Source organism: Cyclopterus lumpus, chromosome 6 (genome assembly GCF_009769545.1).
Source record: "Cyclopterus lumpus isolate fCycLum1 chromosome 6, fCycLum1.pri, whole genome shotgun sequence".
Classification (NCBI taxonomy): domain Eukaryota; kingdom Metazoa; phylum Chordata; class Actinopteri; order Perciformes; family Cyclopteridae; genus Cyclopterus; species Cyclopterus lumpus.
The window spans coordinates 10125668-10148467 of NC_046971.1; the positions used below are offsets into that span (position 1 = coordinate 10125668).

General features: G+C 39.3%; 1 protein-coding gene across 2 annotated transcripts; it reads left to right on the top strand.

The window, feature by feature from the left end:
• Nucleotides 1-1416: 1416 nt before the first annotated feature.
• On the top strand, nucleotides 1417-21225 carry LOC117732453 (mucin-2-like). Of its 2 annotated transcripts, none has more exons than XM_034535399.1 (45): nucleotides 1417-1509; nucleotides 1649-1904; nucleotides 2006-2120; nucleotides 2407-2497; nucleotides 2591-2718; nucleotides 2814-3030; nucleotides 3459-3584; nucleotides 3680-3794; nucleotides 3885-4035; nucleotides 4134-4247; nucleotides 4347-4416; nucleotides 4530-4667; nucleotides 5238-5402; nucleotides 5575-5669; nucleotides 5757-5883; nucleotides 6013-6268; nucleotides 6446-6498; nucleotides 6603-6706; nucleotides 6908-7059; nucleotides 7175-7313; nucleotides 7928-8038; nucleotides 8174-8353; nucleotides 8713-8952; nucleotides 9045-9201; nucleotides 9698-9826; nucleotides 10048-10526; nucleotides 11841-16668; nucleotides 16781-16947; nucleotides 17039-17213; nucleotides 17320-17567; nucleotides 17730-17913; nucleotides 17998-18208; nucleotides 18303-18478; nucleotides 18667-18736; nucleotides 18950-19050; nucleotides 19131-19162; nucleotides 19254-19431; nucleotides 19533-19637; nucleotides 19729-19769; nucleotides 19866-19988; nucleotides 20090-20188; nucleotides 20327-20455; nucleotides 20544-20583; nucleotides 20673-20796; nucleotides 20881-21225. In XM_034535399.1, exons 1-45 carry the CDS (start codon nucleotides 1434-1436, stop codon nucleotides 21086-21088), a joined length of 11223 nt encoding a protein of 3740 aa, XP_034391290.1. In that variant the 5' UTR covers nucleotides 1417-1433; the 3' UTR covers nucleotides 21089-21225. The 2 variants fall into 2 exon arrangements, with proteins under 2 accessions (XP_034391290.1, XP_034391291.1); XM_034535400.1 differs by having other exon boundaries at nucleotides 12771-16668.
• The last annotated feature ends 1575 nt before the right edge of the window (nucleotides 21226-22800 follow it).

The following is a 22800-nucleotide window of genomic DNA, read 5'->3' on the forward strand; positions in this document are numbered from 1 at the left end:
CTGCCGCAACATTTTGTCACGTGTTTGTCAAAGAGTTGCAAAGTTTTGTGATGTCTTCACATGACACTGCAGGAAGAAGATTACTGTAATCAAGGATGTATCAGTACAGGTAGCTGCCTCCTGTTATTTACAGTATGACCCAGATGCAATTTAGATAATTAAAACAAACATTTAAAAGTTAAATAATGATAATATAAAAGCTCAATAATGCAAGTACCCTTTCAAAAGCAATAACCTTCTGAAGAACATTCAGAAATTGGAATTGGAACGTGATTTTCTGAATTATATCCTGAATAAATAAAACATGAATAAAATAAAACCATACCCCCAATACAATAAATAAATGATCTCTTGGTCCGTGTTAACAAAGATTGCAAATATTAAACATTTGGCACAGGGGTATAGAGACTCATTCATTGATTTACAGGCAGTATTGTACCAGTCAGCTTTCAATAGTTAGGACCTTTGTTAACAAAGAGTGCAAAGTTACAATATTAATATATTTTAACTTTGTGCTACGACAACAACCCTCCTCTCATTCGTCCTAACCCCAAAATGTTCCCACACCAGAGCAGTGGCCGATAAGTCGATAACTGATTGAGGTCATGTCCATATATTGTTCGATAAGTCAATATCGTTATTGTGATTGAATGTGATCGGATGTGAAGAAAAGGGATTGACCTGAAAATAACCAGATCCTTAGTGGATCGGTTTGATCCACCTGCCTATCAGGTGTAAAGCAGATGGCATGTTGTCATAGTTCCATGTTATTTTGTTACTATTTCAAAATTGAGATTAGTTACTATCGTGATCATTATGATAAATTGTTATTATATCATTAAAAAGTACATTATAATGTTTACTCAAAATAAATATGTATAATTTTTCATACAGTCATAAAGTGGTCTATCCTGTGCAGTGTTGCATGCTCAAGCATATCCCAGCTGACACCGGGTGTGACAGAGTTGGACAATAATCCAATAATAAAAAAAAATATACATATATATACATATATAAATATGTATATTTCCTGTTTAACCATATTTAACAACATAGTTATTATATCAAGGTATCACGGCTGCTAAATTCTAATCACTCCATTAAAAAAGTTTAATTGTATGAATTCTGTCAAAGCATGGCAGAACTACTTATTAAAGAAAATGTTTAATACAATAAAAGAAGCCCACTGTCGACAAAACTGTTTATTGCAGCCTAGTGCATATTTGTTCAATCAAGTGATGAGGATGTAGAATGATTATATTGGACTTGTGAAAGGCGTCAGACATCCATTCCGCACATGTTTCCTATGTCTTGGCAATAAAACTTAAGACAGAAGGCGTGAGCAAAAAACAAAGTGCAATCTCAATATAAAGGGCCGTCAAGTGCACTAGAACTATTACCTTCTTTGGTGACAACTAGCTCACTGGGCAACAATGAGGTGGAAATGTGTGTGGTTGTGTTTCCTTGCTCTCTCGGTTGCCAGTGTCATCGACGTCCAAGCCAGACTGGGTAAAAATCGGATTGTTTTGAACACTGTGTGGATGGATCGTTCTGCTTCATACGAAATAACGAATAACGTATTGTCTCCAATGTCAGTCATGTAGAACATTTCGTAACTCAAACTGTCTTCTACACAAATCTTCCTCAGTTCACAACCACGTCAGCAGCATCTGCAGCACGTGGGGCCGAGAGCACTTCAAGACGTTTGACGGTGATGTGTACCAGTTCCCCGGTACCTGTGAATACAACCTGGTCTCCGATTGCCACGTGTCCTACCAGGAGTTCTCCGTGCACATGAAGAGGAAGGACAAAGATGGAAACCCGACAGTCAGTCATGTGGTGGTCACCATCAACGACCTTTTGTTCCACCTCACCAAGGACATGATCACTGTGAATGACCTCCCGTAAGTAAAACAGTATACAGCTGGGAAAACAAACTGTGTTTGTCTTTTCTATGATATTTATGCATCATAATTAAGAAAAAAATACCTCGTTTTTTTCCCAGTGTTAAAACGCCATATTACAATGGAGGGGTACAATTGGAAAAGAATGCGGTTTACATCAAGCTCCAATCTAAAGTTGGCATCACTGTCATGTGGAACGGTGACGATGCAGTCATGGTATGATATACAGAAGGCAGAACTACATCTACATTTCTATTGTCCTTGGGAAGAAATTAATTACAGAGACTTGTCTTTCAGTCATTTTACTTTATTGATTGAGTTAGACTTGACAACACAAGAAATATAGTAGTGGTAATGAAATTATATCAATTATAAAATCATAATATTCATCCCATTCATGCCATTTTCTGAGACAATTACAATTCGCTGGTGTTTTGTTTAATTTATTTGAAATATTATTTGAATTGTGAAAGAAGAACCATGACCTCTTGATATGTTGTAGGTGGAACTGGATGCTGATTACGTGAATCGTACTTGTGGACTTTGTGGAGACTTCAATGGTGTTTCTGTCCACAATGAGTTCATTCATAATGGTATGTATGGTTATTCACTTTATGTATTCAAGCATTTCTACAACCATCAACTGTATCTTTGACATTTGACAAAATAATAACAATCAAATTCAGGTCGCAAAATCAGCCCCGTTGAGTTTGGAAACAAACAGAAAGTTCATCGTCCAAACGATGAATGCGAGGACCCCTTTGAGGAGGAGGAGGAATCACTGGAGGCTGTGCTGGATTCATGCAAGGAGTTTGTGAGTTTATTATCCACAGAGTGTTAGCAATAGTGATATTTAGTTATATAGTTAGGTAACATTTGCAGAGTAACCTTTTTTCTTCTTTTTTTTAGCAAACCACCTGTAACCAGATGCTGCGTTCAGAGCCCTGGAGCTCCTGCACCAAACTGGTTAACCCTGAACCTTACATCCAGGCCTGTGTGCAGGACATGTGTGGCTGTGCCAACAGTACAAATGACTTTTGTGTGTGCAGCACACTGTCTGAGTTCTCTCGACAGTGTTCTCATGCAGGAGGGCAGCCTCCCAACTGGAGGACGCCTCAGTTCTGTGGTACGTTTTCTTCTCTGTTTAAAAAAAAATTACAATCAATATATTTCATACGGTACAGGGTGGAGAGAGTACTGAAGCAATGACATTCGCTCAGTAAAGAGCAACTCATCGTGATTGTCCTTTAAAGATAAGGTACTGCGTTTCTATCGGAACATGATACCATTTTCTAATGCTGCTCTGTCATTGAAAGACATTTAAAAGCTGCATAAAGAAAGGCCCTATATTCTTACTTCAGTAGCAATTGATGTGTTTTAAAATGTAGCAAAAACACATGAATTTAGTTAAAACGTTGTATAAGTACACAAAAGACATTGTGTTACTTAAAAAAACATGTATATTAAGTTACTTCCACCCTTCATAAATTGTTGAATAATTCACACAAATGCACACCACGCTCAACTTATTTCCATTGTACCATATATTCACAGCTAAACAGTGCCCATACAACATGATTTATGAAGAGAGCGGTTCCCCTTGCATGGATACATGTGCACTTCCAGACACAAGTTCACTGTGTGAGGACCACAAAATGGACGGCTGCTTCTGTCCTCCTGGTTGGTGCTGTTCACACGTTTCACTTTTTATTACCCTTGTATTGTATTTCCTAGTCTGTGAATGTTCATGTTCATGTCACTTGTGTCTTCTTCAGGAACTGTATTCGATGATATTTCCATGAGAGGGTGTATTGCTCAATCTGAATGTCAGTGCAAACACAACAAAATCTATAACTCTGGTGAGGTCTACCAGCAGGACAGGGAGAAATGGTATGTTAAACATGTCATCAACATAATATTTCATGTGGTCGCCTTAATCGCTTTTTTAATTGTTAACTTAAATTGTTTGACTTGTCTCAGTACATGTGTTGAGGGTAGATGGGCTTGTGAGAGCCTTCAAACACCTGCTACGTGTGCAATTGAAGAGGGTTCACACGTAACTACCTTTGACGGGAAAACCTACACCTTCCATGGAGACTGTTACTACACTCTAGCCAAAGTGGAAAGCAAGGTGAATGAGCCATGAGTCCAATTAAATGGAAGAAAATATAGAATGTAATGGATCTGATGTAAATATATATTGAATTGCTTTCACTTTGTACATTTCAGGATCAAGCAAGTCCAAAGTTCACCATCCTGGTTCAGTTGGTTCCTTGTGCAAATCAAGAATTGGACACTTGTCTTAAGAGCCTTAAAATCCTGCTGAACAATGACAGAAACAATGTGAGTTAAAGTCTGTCAGGAAAGAAGGCGCTAGTCATTTATACATCCACACTGATATCTGCAACTACAACTCTAATGATTGATTCTGTTTTAATGCAGGCTTTAATGTTCACTTCTGATGGCACAGTAAAGCTGAACATGCAGACCATCAGTTTACCGTACCACTCAGGTGGGTCAGACAATAAGAAACTCATCAAGAAACACGAAACACGTTGTTGTCATCTGTCATTCATGCAATGACATCATTGACCTGACTTTTTTTGTATTTGTCTTTATCCAAAGGTGACATCAACATATTCCATGCTTCATCCTTTCACATCTTGCTCCAGACCAGTTTTGGATTGCAAATTCAGATCCAGCATGTGCCTGTTATGCAAATCTATGTCAGCCTGGAACAAAGCTACAGAGCAAAGACACGCGGTAAGTTTTATGTTTGTCTTAACATGAAGCATTTGCATCATCATACAATAATACATAAGTGAAACACCCACGGCACAAATGTGCATGATGATATGTAGTTATAATTCAATACATTCATTACATTACGTGCATTACTTTTACAAAAGACAAATGAAATACCCATGTCTGTTACTGTCATCGTTCACCCCTGAATCCTTCCAAATAAACAAACCAAAACAATAGACATAAAATGTGTGTAAATACAGGAGTGGTCAATAGGTGGTTCGGGTGTATTTGGATTCCAATATATACACCCCTTGTATCTCCTACCCTTGTCTCTCTCTACATGAATACAACTGTGGAACCTAAATTATAACACAACATGCTAAACCCTCAATTATCAGTGTATAATATTTGTTTGTCTTATTTCTTTTCATTTTATTTAAGTAAATGAAATGAAATTCCCAGTTGAGTTATAATCTTATAATATGGATTGACACCTTCCATATTCCTTTTTTTGTAGTTTCAGATAATATATTACTAGTAGAGGATAAAATTCTACTCTAATTCTAAAATATTTGGCTTCTTCAGGTTTATGTGGGAACTACAACATGGCCCTGTCTGATGACCTGAAGACTCCTCAGGGGATCGTGGAGGGAACAGCAGTCACCTTTAGTAACTCCTGGAAAGCTAACCTCATGTGCCGAGATAGAGAGGAAAGACTTGAGGACCCCTGTTCCCTCAGTGTGGAAAACGGTAAAAAGCACTGCTTGATGATTTTACAACAGTTTTTTTTGTCTGTATATATCTTAGATTGATTCTCAGGTTTGAACACTTACACCAAGTCTGCGATTATGATGTGTTTAAGGCAATTCGACCGCTGTACAGAGTTGTAGACATTTAACATAAACATGTATTGTTTTTCCAGAGTTGTATGCTAAACACTGGTGCGCATTGCTACTGAGTACAGCCAGCAATTTTTCACAGTGCCATTCAGTGGTGGATCCTGATATATACTACAAGGTACTGCAAATCCTTTCTGTTTGCCTTTCACTGAATTACGTTTTGATGGGACTGTAATTCTCAAAAAGGGTTTGCTGTCTTCTGCAGCGATGTACTTATGCGAGCTGTAACTGTGAGAAGAATGAGGACTGCTTGTGTGCCGTCTTTTCGTCCTACGCTCGGGCTTGTGCATCAAAGGGAGTGTTCTTGACAGACTGGAGACAGAATGTGTGCGGTAAGGATTTCTTTTATTATTTAGTGGTAAAGTTGAGTGGTGACATCTGGAGTTTGAGGAATATCTTCCCTTTCATTAGTTAAACATAAAACTATAAAAGTAACCATCCTCACATTGTGCACACAACAGATAAATACACGAGGAGCTGCCCAGCATCTCAGATCTTCTCTTACAAGCATCAGCGATGCCAGTTGACTTGCAGATCACTGGGCACAATGCAGAAAAGTTGCACTTCTGACTTCTTGCCTGTGGATGGCTGCTCCTGCTCTGAGGGTCTCTACCTAAATGAAAATAACATCTGCGTTCCCATGGCTAAATGTCCCTGCTACCATAATGAAGTCTACGTCAAGTCAGGAAAGTCCATCAGCATCAAAGATGAGCACTGGTGAGTCAGTAGCTTGCAATTTGGTGACATTGGACTTAAATTATCCTTGCCTAAGGATTTTACATGATTGTAATGCCGGCAGTATTTAAGATTTACAATAACTATATTGTTAGTTTTTGAGTACCTTTTTGTTGCATTTCATCTTTTTTCAATATTTCAATATTTTTTTTTTTCTAGTGTGTGTACCAATGGGATGCTGCATTGCCATTCGTGGCGAGCTCGCTCATCAAGTATACCTTTTTGTTTTTTTACAACACCACAAACACTTGTTACAGATTCTGGTCTTGCTGATAATGAATTTGTTTAATAAATAAAGTTTCTACTTCGGTTACAGCATGCACTTTTCCAAAAGTGTACTTTAACTGCTCCGCTGCGGGCACAGCAGAGCTGGGACTGTACTGTGCTCGAACTTGTTTAAATTTGGACAGCAATGATTGTGTAAGTGCTAAGTCTTAAATATCTGGATCTGTCTATTTTCAGATTTTAATGGTGGAAAGTATTTTACGTGGAAGATGTACGACACGTGTATACTTACATTAGTTTCTACAGCAGTTTCTAGATTGTTTTGAACAGTAATTTATTAATAGTATCAGTAATGTTTTCTCATTTTCAGTCAGTGTGATCTTTCTATCTTCCCAGAACTTCACAGAGTGTGAATCTGGCTGTCGGTGTCCAGGTGGCCTCCTTGAAGATGGCAAAGGTTCCTGTGTGAAAGAAAATGAATGTCCATGTCAACACAATAAGCAGATTTATGCCCATGGATCCCAAATCCCTGACCAGTGCAACACCTGGTATGACCTTAAATCAGATGTATAATATTGCATAGATATTTTCATATTGTATTGCATGTTTTACTGGATCGTAGTATTTAAAACGCTGTACCATATTTAATCATTTCTGATCTAGTACCTGCAAAAGTGGAAGCTGGGCGTGCAGTAAGAACAAATGTCCAGGAACTTGCATTATTTATGGGAGTGGTCACTACAATACATTTGATCAGCAAACATATGGGTTTCAAGGACATTGTGCATATGTTGCTGTAAAGGTAAACAAAGCATGTCAAAAATCTTCCAAAAGACAGGCTGTGTCTGAAATCACTCCCTTCTTTACTCATTTAGTAATGCCTATATACTGGATACTCAATAGCCAGCAGTAAATTGAGATTTAATACACTTACTTGTCATCATTTTGTGACATCAATATAAGTTGTTGAGTTCTTCAATTGCAAATTTCATATTCAGAATTAGGACACTCAAATAAAATGGGGGACAGTGAATGTAGTGAACTATTTGGTAATTAGGGAGTGACTTCAGACAAGCTGAGCTTAACTTCTACTGTTGTGTTCGTTTTTATCTGTGAAAGTCACAGATATGACATTTAAGAAATTTGAACTTATTGCTAATCTTGAACATCAACGTTGAAATACAATATTTGAAATATTGAAATAATAGAAAATATAAATAAAAAAGGCAGACAACCATATAATCGTCCTCTTTTGGTGATCCATTCCACTTATATTTCATGGTCTAGCTTTCCTTTAATGATCTTAAAGCATTGTGGACGAGCAAAGGCCAAGCTGAAGTTTGATTCGATCACTGGTCTCTGTCTTCTAAAAAGGAAACAAGCTAAAATGTTTATCAAATTTCTTTCTCTTTTAAGAACAAATGTGGCAATAAAACAGTACATGACAACTTTGGAGTTATCACAGAAAATGTACCATGTGGATCTACAGGCACCACATGCTCTAAAACTGTCAGAATCCAGCTGGGGGTAAGACCTCACACCAACACCTGATATGCATTATGTGTTTTAAATATTTAACATAATCAAATGAATTATGTCATAAATCAAATTGCTGTTTTTACATTACAATGAAGGCAACAAAATATCTAATTTGCGTTACAGCGAATGGAAGTCAAACTTTCAAAGGGTAAATATGAAGAGGTCGCCATGGGAGATGGTGCTGAGATTCAGTACAAAATAAGGAAGGTTGGCTTGTATGTGGTGCTAGAATCTGCCATTGGTCTGGTAGTGATGTGGGATGGCAAAACTACTGTTCGCATCATCCTGGAACCACAGCACAGCGTGAGTTATTATTTAATGATGATGTCTAAAATCTCTTACAGAAAAACTTTAGAGGTAGAGTTTTGTTATGATGTACCATTTTTTGTCATCTGCAGTCTAGCTGTCTTTTTCCTTACACCACTTATAAAGTTTTGGCGCACCAATGGTATTGATGTCAAATGTATAATCATTGCTGAAAATGTCTTTATTACTGTACAATATTTAATATTCACAACAAATTAAGTAAAACAGTCTGTCAACATGAAGCAAGTATATTTATGCCTAGGAAATGTGTGTTCCTTGTAATGCCAAAGAGTATTAATATGGATTATTATCTTTATGTGAAAAAAGTAATTAACTCATTTGGTTTGGCTGTACAGGGAGAGGTATGTGGCCTGTGCGGAGATTTTAATGATGATGGACAGAACGACTTCACCACCCAGGGTCAGCTGGTTGTGAGCAATTCGTTAGAATTTGCAAATAGCTGGAAAATGTCCAGCCAGTGCCAAGATGTAGGTATGAATTCTGACCCTTGTGGAGAAAGACCCAATCGACATCCCTGGGCAAAAATGATGTGCAGCATTATAACTGGAAATACATTCAAAGAGTGCCACGATAAGGTAATAACACATTTCTTTCTATTGTATCGTTATTTAAAGTTTGATAGTTGAAAACTAACTTTAATCTATCATATATTTTAATAACTGAACAGGTTGCTCCCCTCCCATTTTATGAAAACTGTGTGAAAGACTCATGTGCCTGCGACACTGGAGGTGACTGCGAGTGTTTATGCTCAGCAGTCGCAGCTTATGCTCAAGCTTGTAATGCAGCTTCTGTCTGTGTGGCATGGAGAACACCAGAAATCTGTCGTAAGTAATACAAAAATGTACCTTCAGATTAAATTTGTTTCAGTCTTTTCTGTAGATTTTAACCTGTTTTTAGATCCCCAAATTCGTATTACTTATTTATCAGTATGGTTTTATGTTCATAATCGACAGGGCATTTAATGTTCCACCCTTTTTACTTTTATTATCTATTTAATAATTTAATGGAGACAACATTTAAATAGGCATCAGTGCATGCTGAGCGAGTGAGTGATAACATGCTTAGTTTTAGTACATAGTACTAAATGTCGGGGCAACCTAATAGCCAAGTGGTTAGGGTGCATTGCAAATGCCCTGAGCAGCAAGTTTCTGGTTTGATTCCCAGCTGGCTAAACTATTGGCTGCATGTTATACACCTCTTTTTTCCCACATTTCCTGTATCCTGCGCATAAAGTTGAAGGTAGAGACCTTAAATACTAAATGACAGATCAACATTTCCTATATTTACAACATAACATACCTTGTATTTTTTTCTTTCTAGCTGTCTTTTGTGATTACTATAATAACCCAGATGAATGCAAGTGGCACTACAACCCCTGCCACAAACCTTGCTACAAGACCTGTTTAAATCTGGAAGAGATGTGTAGCAAACCTTTACCCAACCTGGAAGGTAAGAGGTTAACCGACAATGTCTCACCTTCCCTCTGATTAATGTGCTAATTTAAATTGTATGTGTTAAACTGATCCAATTTGGCATTCTTTATGTGGCAAAATAAGAAGAGATTCAAGACCATATTAAATTTCTGTGATTTAAAAAATAATGTAAAATGAACAATTCTCTCACTGTCAATATACAGTAATACATTATGTTTAATGTTGTGATTTGTACAGGCTGTTACCCTGTATGCCCAGAAAATAAGCCCATATTTGATGAGGAGACTGGGTTGTGTGTGGAGCAATGTCCAGGTTGCCTTTACAACAATACCAGATACAAGGAAGATGAAGTTATTTACGATGTGTCTGACAATTTAGGAATGTGCTACTATGCAATATGCAAAAATTCAACAGTGATATTTAAAAATAAAACTTGCACTACAACCCCAACATCTACAACTACTACAACCAAAAAGCCAACCACAACCACAACATCTACAACCCCACCAACTGAATCTACAACCCAGGAGCCAACCACAACAACCCCCAAATCTACAACCACAACAACTGAATCTACTACTACAACTAAAGAGCCCATCCCATCTCCACAATCTACAATCCCACCAACTGAGCCAACAACTACAACCCAAGAGCCAATCGCAACTACAACCACAACATCTACAACCCCACCAACTGAACCTACAACTACAACCCAGGAGCCAACCACAACAACTGAATCTACTACTACAACTAAAGAGCCCAACACAACTCCAAAATCTACAATCCCACCAACTAAACCTACTACGCCCTGTATTACAACGTGTGAATGGTCAAAATGGTATGATGTGCATGACCCACGAGTGGACAAAAATGACTTGGAAACATATGAGAACATCCTAAGTAATAATGAACAAATATGCAAAAGTCCGAAAGAAATTGACTGTAGATCAACAGACAGACCTGACAAAGACTTCAATGAATTTTTGGATGAAACCAATCAAGTTGTTCGTTGTGACGTGGAATCGGGTTTAATCTGTAGACAAGAGGACCAGAAACAACGTCCACGAAAATGTTTAAACTATAAGATCAGAGTATGTTGTGAGGTAGAGATATGTACATACACAACTCTTTCAACTCCATCAACTACACCACCTACAGCTACTACAACCCAAGAGCCAACCACAACCACAACATCTACAACCCCACAAACTGAACCTACTACTACAACCCAAAAGCCAACCACAACATCTACAACCCCACCAACTGAATCTACAACTACAATCGAGGAGCCAACCACAACAACCCCCAAATCTACAACCCCAACAACTGAATCTACTACTACAACTAAAGAGCCCATCCCATCTCCACAATCTACAATCCCACCAACTGAACCTACTACTACCACAACCGAAGAGCCAACCACAACCACAACATCTACAACCCCACCAACTGAATCTACAACTACAACCGAGGAGCCAACCACAACAACCCCCAAATCTACAACCACAACAACTGAATCTACTACTACAACAAAAGAGCCCATCCCATCTCCACAATCTACAATCCCACCAACTGAACCTACTACTACCATAACCAAAGAGCCAACCACAACCACACAATCTACAACTCCACCAACTGAACCTACAACTACAACCGAGGAGCCAACCACAACAACCCCCAAATCTACAACCACAACAACTGAATCTACTACTACAACTAAAGAGCCCATCACATCTCCACAATCTACAATCCCACCAACTGAACCTACTACTACCACAACCGAAGAGCCAACCACAACCACAACATCTACAACCCCACCAACTGAATCTACAACTACAACCGAGGAGCCAACAACAACAACCCCCAAATCTACAACCACAACAACTAAATCTACTACTACAACTAAAGAGCCCAACACAACTCCAAAATCTACAATCCCACCAACTGAAACTACTACTACCACAACCAAAGAGCCAACCACAACCACAACATCTACAACCCCACCAACTGAACCTACAACTACAACCCAGGAGCCAACCAAAACAACCCCCAAATCTACAACCACAACAACTGAATCTACTACTACAACTAAAGAGCCCATCACATCTCCACAATCTACAATCCCACCAACTGAACCTACTACTACCACAACCGAAGAACCAACCACAACCACAACATCTACAACCCCACCAACTGAATCTACAACTACAACCGAGGAGCCAACAACAACAACCCCCAAATCTACAACCACAACAACTAAATCTACTACTACAACTAAAGAGCCCAACACAACTCCAAAATCTACAATCCCACCAACTGAACCTACTACTACCACAACCGAAGAGCCAACCACAACCACAACATCTACAACCCCACCAACTGAATCTACAACTACAACCGAGGAGCCAACCACAACAACCCCCAAATCTACAACCACAACAACTGAATCTACTACTACAACAAAAGAGCCCATCCCATCTACACAATCTACAATCCCACCAACTGAACCTACTACTACCATAACCAAAGAGCCAACCACAACCACACAATCTACAACTCCACCAACTGAACCTACAACTACAACCGAGGAGCCAACCACAACAACCCCCAAATCTACAACCACAACAACTGAATCTACTACTACAACTAAAGAGCCCATCACATCTCCACAATCTACAATCCCACCAACTGAACCTACTACTACCACAACCGAAGAGCCAACCACAACCACAACATCTACAACCCCACCAACTGAATCTACAACTACAACCGAGGAGCCAACAACAACAACCCCCAAATCTACAACCACAACAACTAAATCTACTACTACAACTAAAGAGCCCAACACAACTCCAAAATCTACAATCCCACCAACTGAAACTACTACTACCACAACCAAAGAGCCAACCACAACCACAACATCTACAACCCCACCAACTGAACCTACAACTACAACCCAGGAGCCAACAAAAACAACCCCCAAATCTACAACCACAACAACTGAATCTACTACTACAACTAAAGAGCCCATCACATCTCCACAATCTACAATCCCACCAACTGAACCTACTACTACCACAACCGAAGAACCAACCACAACCACAACATCTACAACCCCACCAACTGAATCTACAACTACAACCGAGGAGCCAACAACAACAACAACCCCCAAATCTACAACCACAACAACTAAATCTACTACTACAACTAAAGAGCCCAACACAACTCCAAAATCTACAATCCCACCAACTGAAACTACTACTACCACAACCAAAGAGCCAACCACAACCACAACATCTACAACCCCACCAACTGAATCTACAACTACAACCGAGGAGCCAACAACAACAACCCCCAAATCTACAACCACAACAACTAAATCTACTACTACAACTAAAGAGCCCATCACATCTCCACAATCTACAATCCCACCAACTGAACCTACTACTACCACAACCGAAGAGCCAACCACAACCACAACATCTACAACCCCACCAACTGAATCTACAACTACAACCGAGGAGCCAACCACAACAACCCCCAAATCTACAACCACAACAACTGAATCTACTACTACAACAAAAGAGCCCATCCCATCTACACAATCTACAATCCCACCAACTGAACCTACTACTACCACAACCGAAGAGCCAACCACAACCACAACATCTACAACCCCACCAACTGAATCTACAACTACAACCGAGGAGCCAACCACAACAACCCCCAAATCTACAACCACAACAACTGAATCTACTACTATAACTAAAGAGCCCATCCCATCTCCACAATCTACAATCCCACCAACTGAACCTACTACTACCACAACCGAAGAGCCAACCACAACCACAACATCTACAACCCCACCAACTGAATCTACAACTACAACCGAGGAGCCAACCACAACAACCCCCAAATCTACAACCACAACAACTGAATCTACTACTACAACAAAAGAGCCCATCCCATCTCCACAATCTACAATCCCACCAACTGAACCTACTACTACCATAACCAAAGAGCCAACCACAACCACACAATCTACAACTCCACCAACTGAACCTACAACTACAACCGAGGAGCCAACCACAACAACCCCCAAATCTACAACCACAACAACTGAATCTACTACTACAACTAAAGAGCCCATCACATCTCCACAATCTACAATCCCACCAACTGAACCTACTACTACCACAACCGAAGAGCCAACCACAACCACAACATCTACAACCCCACCAACTGAATCTACAACTACAACCGAGGAGCCAACAACAACAACCCCCAAATCTACAACCACAACAACTAAATCTACTACTACAACTAAAGAGCCCAACACAACTCCAAAATCTACAATCCCACCAACTGAAACTACTACTACCACAACCAAAGAGCCAACCACAACCACAACATCTACAACCCCACCAACTGAACCTACAACTACAACCCAGGAGCCAACCAAAACAACCCCCAAATCTACAACCACAACAACTGAATCTACTACTACAACTAAAGAGCCCATCACATCTCCACAATCTACAATCCCACCAACTGAACCTACTACTACCACAACCGAAGAACCAACCACAACCACAACATCTACAACCCCACCAACTGAATCTACAACTACAACCGAGGAGCCAACAACAACAACCCCCAAATCTACAACCACAACAACTAAATCTACTACTACAACTAAAGAGCCCAACACAACTCCAAAATCTACAATCCCACCAACTGAACCTACTACTACCACAACCGAAGAGCCAACCACAACCACAACATCTACAACCCCACCAACTGAATCTACAACTACAACCGAGGAGCCAACCACAACAACCCCCAAATCTACAACCACAACAACTGAATCTACTACTACAACAAAAGAGCCCATCCCATCTACACAATCTACAATCCCACCAACTGAACCTACTACTACCATAACCAAAGAGCCAACCACAACCACACAATCTACAACTCCACCAACTGAACCTACAACTACAACCGAGGAGCCAACCACAACAACCCCCAAATCTACAACCACAACAACTGAATCTACTACTACAACTAAAGAGCCCATCACATCTCCACAATCTACAATCCCACCAACTGAACCTACTACTACCACAACCGAAGAGCCAACCACAACCACAACATCTACAACCCCACCAACTGAATCTACAACTACAACCGAGGAGCCAACAACAACAACCCCCAAATCTACAACCACAACAACTAAATCTACTACTACAACTAAAGAGCCCAACACAACTCCAAAATCTACAATCCCACCAACTGAAACTACTACTACCACAACCAAAGAGCCAACCACAACCACAACATCTACAACCCCACCAACTGAACCTACAACTACAACCCAGGAGCCAACAAAAACAACCCCCAAATCTACAACCACAACAACTGAATCTACTACTACAACTAAAGAGCCCATCACATCTCCACAATCTACAATCCCACCAACTGAACCTACTACTACCACAACCGAAGAGCCAACCACAACCACAACATCTACAACCCCACCAACTGAATCTACAACTACAACCGAGGAGCCAACCACAACAACCCCCAAATCTACAACCACAACAACTGAATCTACTACTACAACAAAAGAGCCCATCCCATCTCCACAATCTACAATCCCACCAACTGAACCTACTACTACCATAACCAAAGAGCCAACCACAACCACACAATCTACAACTCCACCAACTGAACCTACAACTACAACCGAGGAGCCAACCACAACAACCCCCAAATCTACAACCACAACAACTGAATCTACTACTACAACTAAAGAGCCCATCACATCTCCACAATCTACAATCCCACCAACTGAACCTACTACTACCACAACCGAAGAGCCAACCACAACCACAACATCTACAACCCCACCAACTGAATCTACAACTACAACCGAGGAGCCAACAACAACAACCCCCAAATCTACAACCACAACAACTAAATCTACTACTACAACTAAAGAGCCCAACACAACTCCAAAATCTACAATCCCACCAACTGAAACTACTACTACCACAACCAAAGAGCCAACCACAACCACAACATCTACAACCCCACCAACTGAACCTACAACTACAACCCAGGAGCCAACCAAAACAACCCCCAAATCTACAACCACAACAACTGAATCTACTACTACAACTAAAGAGCCCATCACATCTCCACAATCTACAATCCCACCAACTGAACCTACTACTACCACAACCGAAGAACCAACCACAACCACAACATCTACAACCCCACCAACTGAATCTACAACTACAACCGAGGAGCCAACAACAACAACCCCCAAATCTACAACCACAACAACTAAATCTACTACTACAACTAAAGAGCCCAACACAACTCCAAAATCTACAATCCCACCAACTGAAACTACTACTACCACAACCAAAGAGCCAACCACAACCACAACATCTACAACCCCACCAACTGAATCTACAACTACAACCGAGGAGCCAACAACAACAACCCCCAAATCTACAACCACAACAACTAAATCTACTACTACAACTAAAGAGCCCAACACAACTCCAAAATCTACAATCCCACCAACTGAAACTACTACTACCACAACCAAAGAGCCAACCACAACCACAACATCTACAACCCCACCAACTGAACCTACAACTACAACCCAGGAGCCAACCAAAACAACCCCCAAATCTACAACCACAACAACTGAATCTACTACTACAACTGAAGAGCTTGTGACTGGTCCCACGTTGGTAACATCAGTGCCTCAATCAACTGCCCCCCTTATCTCTCCCACTTCTCCATGCTACTGCATAGTTAATGGAAAGCATTATAGTCCAGGTAAGAAAAGAATTAATTAAAATGTCTTTGATCGTAACAATGAGTTCTCAGTCTTTGTTTTGCAGCCTTCCACTGTTTAATCGATTATTTATCTTTTTTTCCCGACCTTTAGGGGATGTAATATTCGACATGGAACATATTGGATCAGGTGTATGTCTCACTATGATATGTTCTGATATTTGTGAGATTCACAACAAGACTGTCGCCTGCGGTACCACAACCATTCCTACACCCACTACCACAACTCCTAATCATACCTGCCCTGAATGGAATGTTGCAGTAAGAATCTTAATGTATCTTCCACATTCAAACAAAATTCCATTCATGGCAAAATACTTTAAATATGTCCCCTTTTTTCTCTTTACATCAGCAAAATGAGACCTTCTTATTGTGCAACTGCACCATGGCCAGATGCATTGAGAATAATACAATTGAAATAATTCCATATGAATGTCCACCCCTTGAGAAGATCAATTGTACCAATGGAAAGAACCCAGTTCTTGTGTATGATGAGTACCGCTGCTGCCAGCATTACGCTTGTGACTGTAAGCCATTTTGTGGTTAAAAGGGTGCATGACATATTTATTTACTTTTGCGTTTCTCTTATAAGTAAATTTGACATTTTTAACTGATTGTTTTGTTCCTTTTCAGGTGTTTGTGAAGGCTGGGGAGATCCTCATTACATCACATTTGATGGATTATACTACAGTTATCAAGGAAAATGTACTTACGTCTTAATGGAAGAGATTTTACCAATACATAATTTGAACATTTATATTGAGAATGTATATTGTGATCCCACTGAAGATGTTTCTTGTCCACGATCAATAATTATATCGTACCAATCAGAAATTGTCGCACTTATAAATTATAACCTTCTTGGAGCAGCACAGTTGGAGGTAAGCAAATATATAGTCATAATAAAGTTTAATTGTATGTTCAGAAAATCTCATCGGGCTAATTTAAGTAGATTATCACTGTCAATGTATATGAAATAGTCCTTACGTCATAGTACAGAATATTTTTTTTCATCATATAGTGTATTTATTTTTTTCCCATAGGCACTGAAAAATGGAATCCGTCTGAAACTACCTTATTCACATCAAGGTGTTAAAATCTTGGATTCTGGCATTAACTTGGTTTTGGAGATCCCTCGCCTAAAAGTGGTCATCACATTTGGAATAACTGGCTTTAGTGTCACCCTTCCATATCAATATTTTGGCAATAACACACAGGGCCATTGTGGTAAGAACATATTTTTCACCTGTGGCCATATTGGCAAATCCTTTAATTTGACTGTAATTTAAACTGCTTTGTGACTACCATCAGGAACATGCAATAACAACCAGGCTGATGACTGCAAGCTGCCTGGAGGCAAGTTAGTAGAAAACTGTGCAGTGATGGCTGACTATTGGCCTGCAAAACACATTTACCAACCCAACTGCCACATACCATCTGTACTGCCCACCAATATACCTGGACCTCCACCAACCTTTACTCCATGCATTCCAGACTCCATATGTCACATGATTAATAGCAGGTACACATTATCTAATATTTTGTAGTAGTACACATTCAACCCCATAAGTATAACATATTAAAACATATTTTTCAATTTTGTTTTACTTTCACAGTCTCTTTGCAGCGTGCCATCCCTTTGTCTCTCCTGACCATTTCTACCAAGGTTGTGTTTTTGATAGCTGCCATGTTACTAACCCAGCAGTGGAGTGCACAAGTTTGCAGACTTACTCTGCTGCCTGTGCTCAGGCGGGAGTTTGTCTGCACTGGAGGCACCACACCAGCGTGTGTGGTAGGCAACCCCTAATTATTCTTAACTGTAAATGCTAAGATCAGTGCAATCAAACATGGTAACTTGTTTAATGTACTTTAGTTACATCTAGCACACATTAAACAGGCTGCTTTGCATTTTATTACATACAGTAGGTAGGAAGTATGTATTTTCAAAACAACTAATTGAGTTCTTTTCTTCACTGACAGCAAATAACTGCCCGTCAAACAAAGTTTACAAGCCATGTGGTCCTGCAGAACAACCCACCTGTGAAGACAAGTAAGTTTAAACAAAAACGAGGTGTGTACATTTTGCAGTTCATTGTGTACATTAGCATTTCCTGAGACGAAGATCAAAATGGATCGAGGCAATATATATTTCTTGTTACCAATAAGTAGTATTATATTACATAATATTGAATTAGCTATGTTTTAAAGATCTGTCAGAAAAACTGTAAACTAACTGTTCTTTGTTGACGATTCAATATTACAGTCCTAATGAACCAACCATGAACTACACTACCGAGGGCTGCTTTTGTCCTGATGGAATGAAACTCTTCAACAAAGAGTCTAGCATATGTGTAGATAAGTGTGGTAAGTGTGGTGTATACTCTCAAGGCTTATCATTGAGATGAACATATCATATCAATCATGAAGTGCTCATTTTCCAACAGGATGTCTGGATCCTGAGGGCATTCCCCGTGAGGTGAGTCTTTTATTCATGATAAGTTCAAATCTAACCTGTGCTGTTTACCTTCAAGAGAGGATGGAGTCACAATTGTGATTTATTCTTTTAGCTAAATGAGAAGTTTGAGTACAAATGCCAAAACTGCATCTGTGAGGAGTCCACCAAGACTGTGACTTGCAAACCGAAGGCATGTCCAACACCACCTAGAGCAAACTGCACTGACCCTGGGTTTGTTCTCGTCAACCAAACTAATCCGTCAGACTCCTGCTGTTCTAACTTTGTTTGCCGTAAGTCATTTAGTATCAATGCACATTTGTCCTTCAGAGTTTTCAGAATGTTATATAATATAATGATCTTATTTACTATGAATGTAATATTATCTCCACAGAATGTCAAAGCAAGAACTGCCCAGTCTACAACATGAACTGTCTGGTAGGGTATAGGCCAGTTGTCAGTGTTCCTGAGGGAAAATGCTGTGCAGAACTTACATGTGGTAAGCGCATTCATTCATAGTTTGAATTTATATGAAAACCTAATGATAATAGTGACACGTTTTTAATTCCCAACATCTTGCTCTTTTCTAGAGCCTAAAAGAGTTTGTGTCCACAAAAACTCTGAATACCAGGTAAATACGAAATGTATGGAAATATATCACTTTTGTTTGTTAAATTTGTTGATGTGGCTAAAAAGACAAGGAATACATTTCTTCTTTTTCTGCTAGCCCGGCTCTTCAGTTCCTGGGTTTCATTGTCAGGATTGTACCTGTAGCAATGAGATGGACCCCGATTCTCATTTATTCAAGATAAAGTGTGAGTTGCAGAAATGTCAAACGAACTGTGACATGGTAAGAGAAATTCCAACCATTATATGTATACACACAATACAAGTCGTTGTTCTCAGAAAATGAAAATATGAATATAAAAAAAATCTCCCCCTTTCTCTCAGGGATATGAATATCTGGACGCTGATGGAAATGAATGCTGTGGGAAGTGTGTACAGACACAATGTGTTGTCAGCGTTAATGATACCAAGAGCCTCTTGAATGTAAGTTACATCATCTGTGTTGACTGTGACTCCACATGATAATGTTAAATAGCTTCAGTATGTCAATTTTGATATCCGTGTGTGTGTGTGTGTGTGTGTGTGTGTGTGTGTGTGTGCATCCATCTCACTGCTCTCCAGCCAGGAGATACCTGGTCACCACCGAAGAATAAGTGTCAGTATTACACCTGTATTAAGGTCGGTGATACTTTAACAACGTTCGAGTCACAAATTGTCTGCCCGCCATTCCAGCAGAACAACTGCCAACCAGTAAGTACCACTTATATCTTTAAACAAATGAATCTGGATTGTCTGTGTATGTCAGAGCAAATGTTAACACTAATTTTGACCTCCTCAGGGCACAATTCAGAGTGCAGCAAATGGTTGTTGTCCGACATGTGAGTATGACATTTTCTTTACTTTTGGGTAAAAGGTATGAAAAGGTACCTATATGAAATCCAGCTAATTGTGGGTCTCTTTTGAAAAGGCGTGGAGAGGGAGAAGGCCTGCAAGTTAATACCCATGAAAATGTATGTTAGGCTCAAAAGCTGTCAGTCTAACCACGAGGTAGATATGCCATATTGTGAAGGATCCTGCAACACTTTCACCAGGTAAGAATGTCACTTATATTTGTCATTCCTCTGGATATTCGAAAACCTACCTGACCTAACCAACCCTGCCTCTGCTTTCTTCAGGTACTCCAAAGCTGCTACTTTGGAGCATTCTTGCTCCTGCTGTAGGGAGACACGCTCCAGCAATCTCACTGTTGACCTGCACTGCCTGAATGGAGATGTGGTTCCCTTTTTATACACCCATGTGGAAGACTGTGGCTGTGGCCACACAGACTGCACCAGCCCTACTGCACAACATGTTCGCAGGAGGCGAAGCGCAACACTGGTGTAATAAAACATCTGTCATCACATTAATGGATGTGGAATGTAAAAATGTATTCCCATATTGTTTTAACAATCATTAAATCTTTTACAAAGCAATTACCTTTGTAGAGAGTATATTTATAAATGAATCAAATAAAAATATGAACACTGTTTATGTCTCATCTCTTCTATTTTCTTTGTGCCAACCTCTATTGTTTGCTTATTGTTTCCGTGTTTTGCTGTTACTACTTACACACTTCTTTTTGTCTTCATCGTTATTCAAATATAGTACAAATAAAAATACATGTATTTTTAACTGTACACAGGCAAAAAAAATCATTCTTAATGAGAGAGTATACTATAATTTTGAATTAAATAAAACATGTCTGGCAAAGTGAAAAATATCACTGAATCCAGCAGAATCCAGCATCTTGACAATGGTCCAGTAGATTAGGTGACTGTAGGTGGAGAGTGAGATGGGTGGACTTCTGAACTGTTGATGCAACCTAAACAGCCCGCACTGAAAATAATGACTTTTTGGCCATGTAATTATTACCTTGATTATATGTTTCAATTCTACAAGAAATTGTTGTTTTGTAATTATGTTTACTCATTTTGATAAGCAAATATATTTGTTAAGCTTTATGATGAAAATATATTATAATATATTAATAAAATGCAACTAATTACTAAGAATATCCATGTGGAAGTTGTTACCTAGATTTCTTTGAGTAAGTGGCACTTCACATTTGTCAGTGTGTGCTACAATGTGAGAGTGCTGAAATGGAAAGGAGTGTAGGTTTGATGCGCTTACATTAATATGACATTGTTTGTTCGATGTTTCATGGAGTGGACCGTTAATAGCAAGTGTTAGTAAAGTTAGATTTGACGGAAAAGATCTTTGAGGGAGCTCTCAATTAATCAAGCAGGCATGATGATTCTGCTGAAAGAACTTAGCAGATCATTACAATTTAGTTAAATCAACATCACTTAAAACATCAAATAAGATGAGAAGGTTAGGGTGGTGGGGGAGCTGAGACAACATACAGCGTTTGTGTCGAGTAATTATGTTGTGCATGCTTGAATATGATAGATGTGAATGAATCAATGTTTATGAGTGAAACTGTTCATGCCAAGAAGTGTCTTATCCATCATCCTGATCAGCAACACAGCATGCAGCTGACCAGAATACAATTAGAAGAAAGACAGATGCATAGAAACCACACAGCAGACCTAGTTAACAAACTTCCATGAAAATATATTTTATTTTATTGCATCTTAATTCATCTATATTGTATGTTGGAAAATATTAATTTCACCGTGACTTGAACACTTTGTAATCTGTGTGAGGTTGTTCCAGATTTTCATGGAAGCCAAGTTTACATTGAGTGACATTTTCAAACTAAAGATTGTTGTTGCTGCACCAGACGTATTTGTATTTTAGTAAACTTTGGGGTCTCCACCAGAATTTTAAGATAAAGTTACCTGGGTCTGAGTAATATACAGTGCAAGTTTTGCAATGACTAAGATCATTATGGTAAAACTTTCTAGTCACATATTGTTGTGGTCTGAGCTTGGTCGATGTGCTATGTAATGTGTGTCTGCGCTTTTCTTACTGCTCAGAAAAATATAATCAAATTTCAGCAAATGTCAAACGTACAACCATAAATTGTTTGTTTTATTTACTCCTCTGTGCTTTTTATGGTGTTTTGTCACTTGAGTAAACAGAAAGGGCAGATG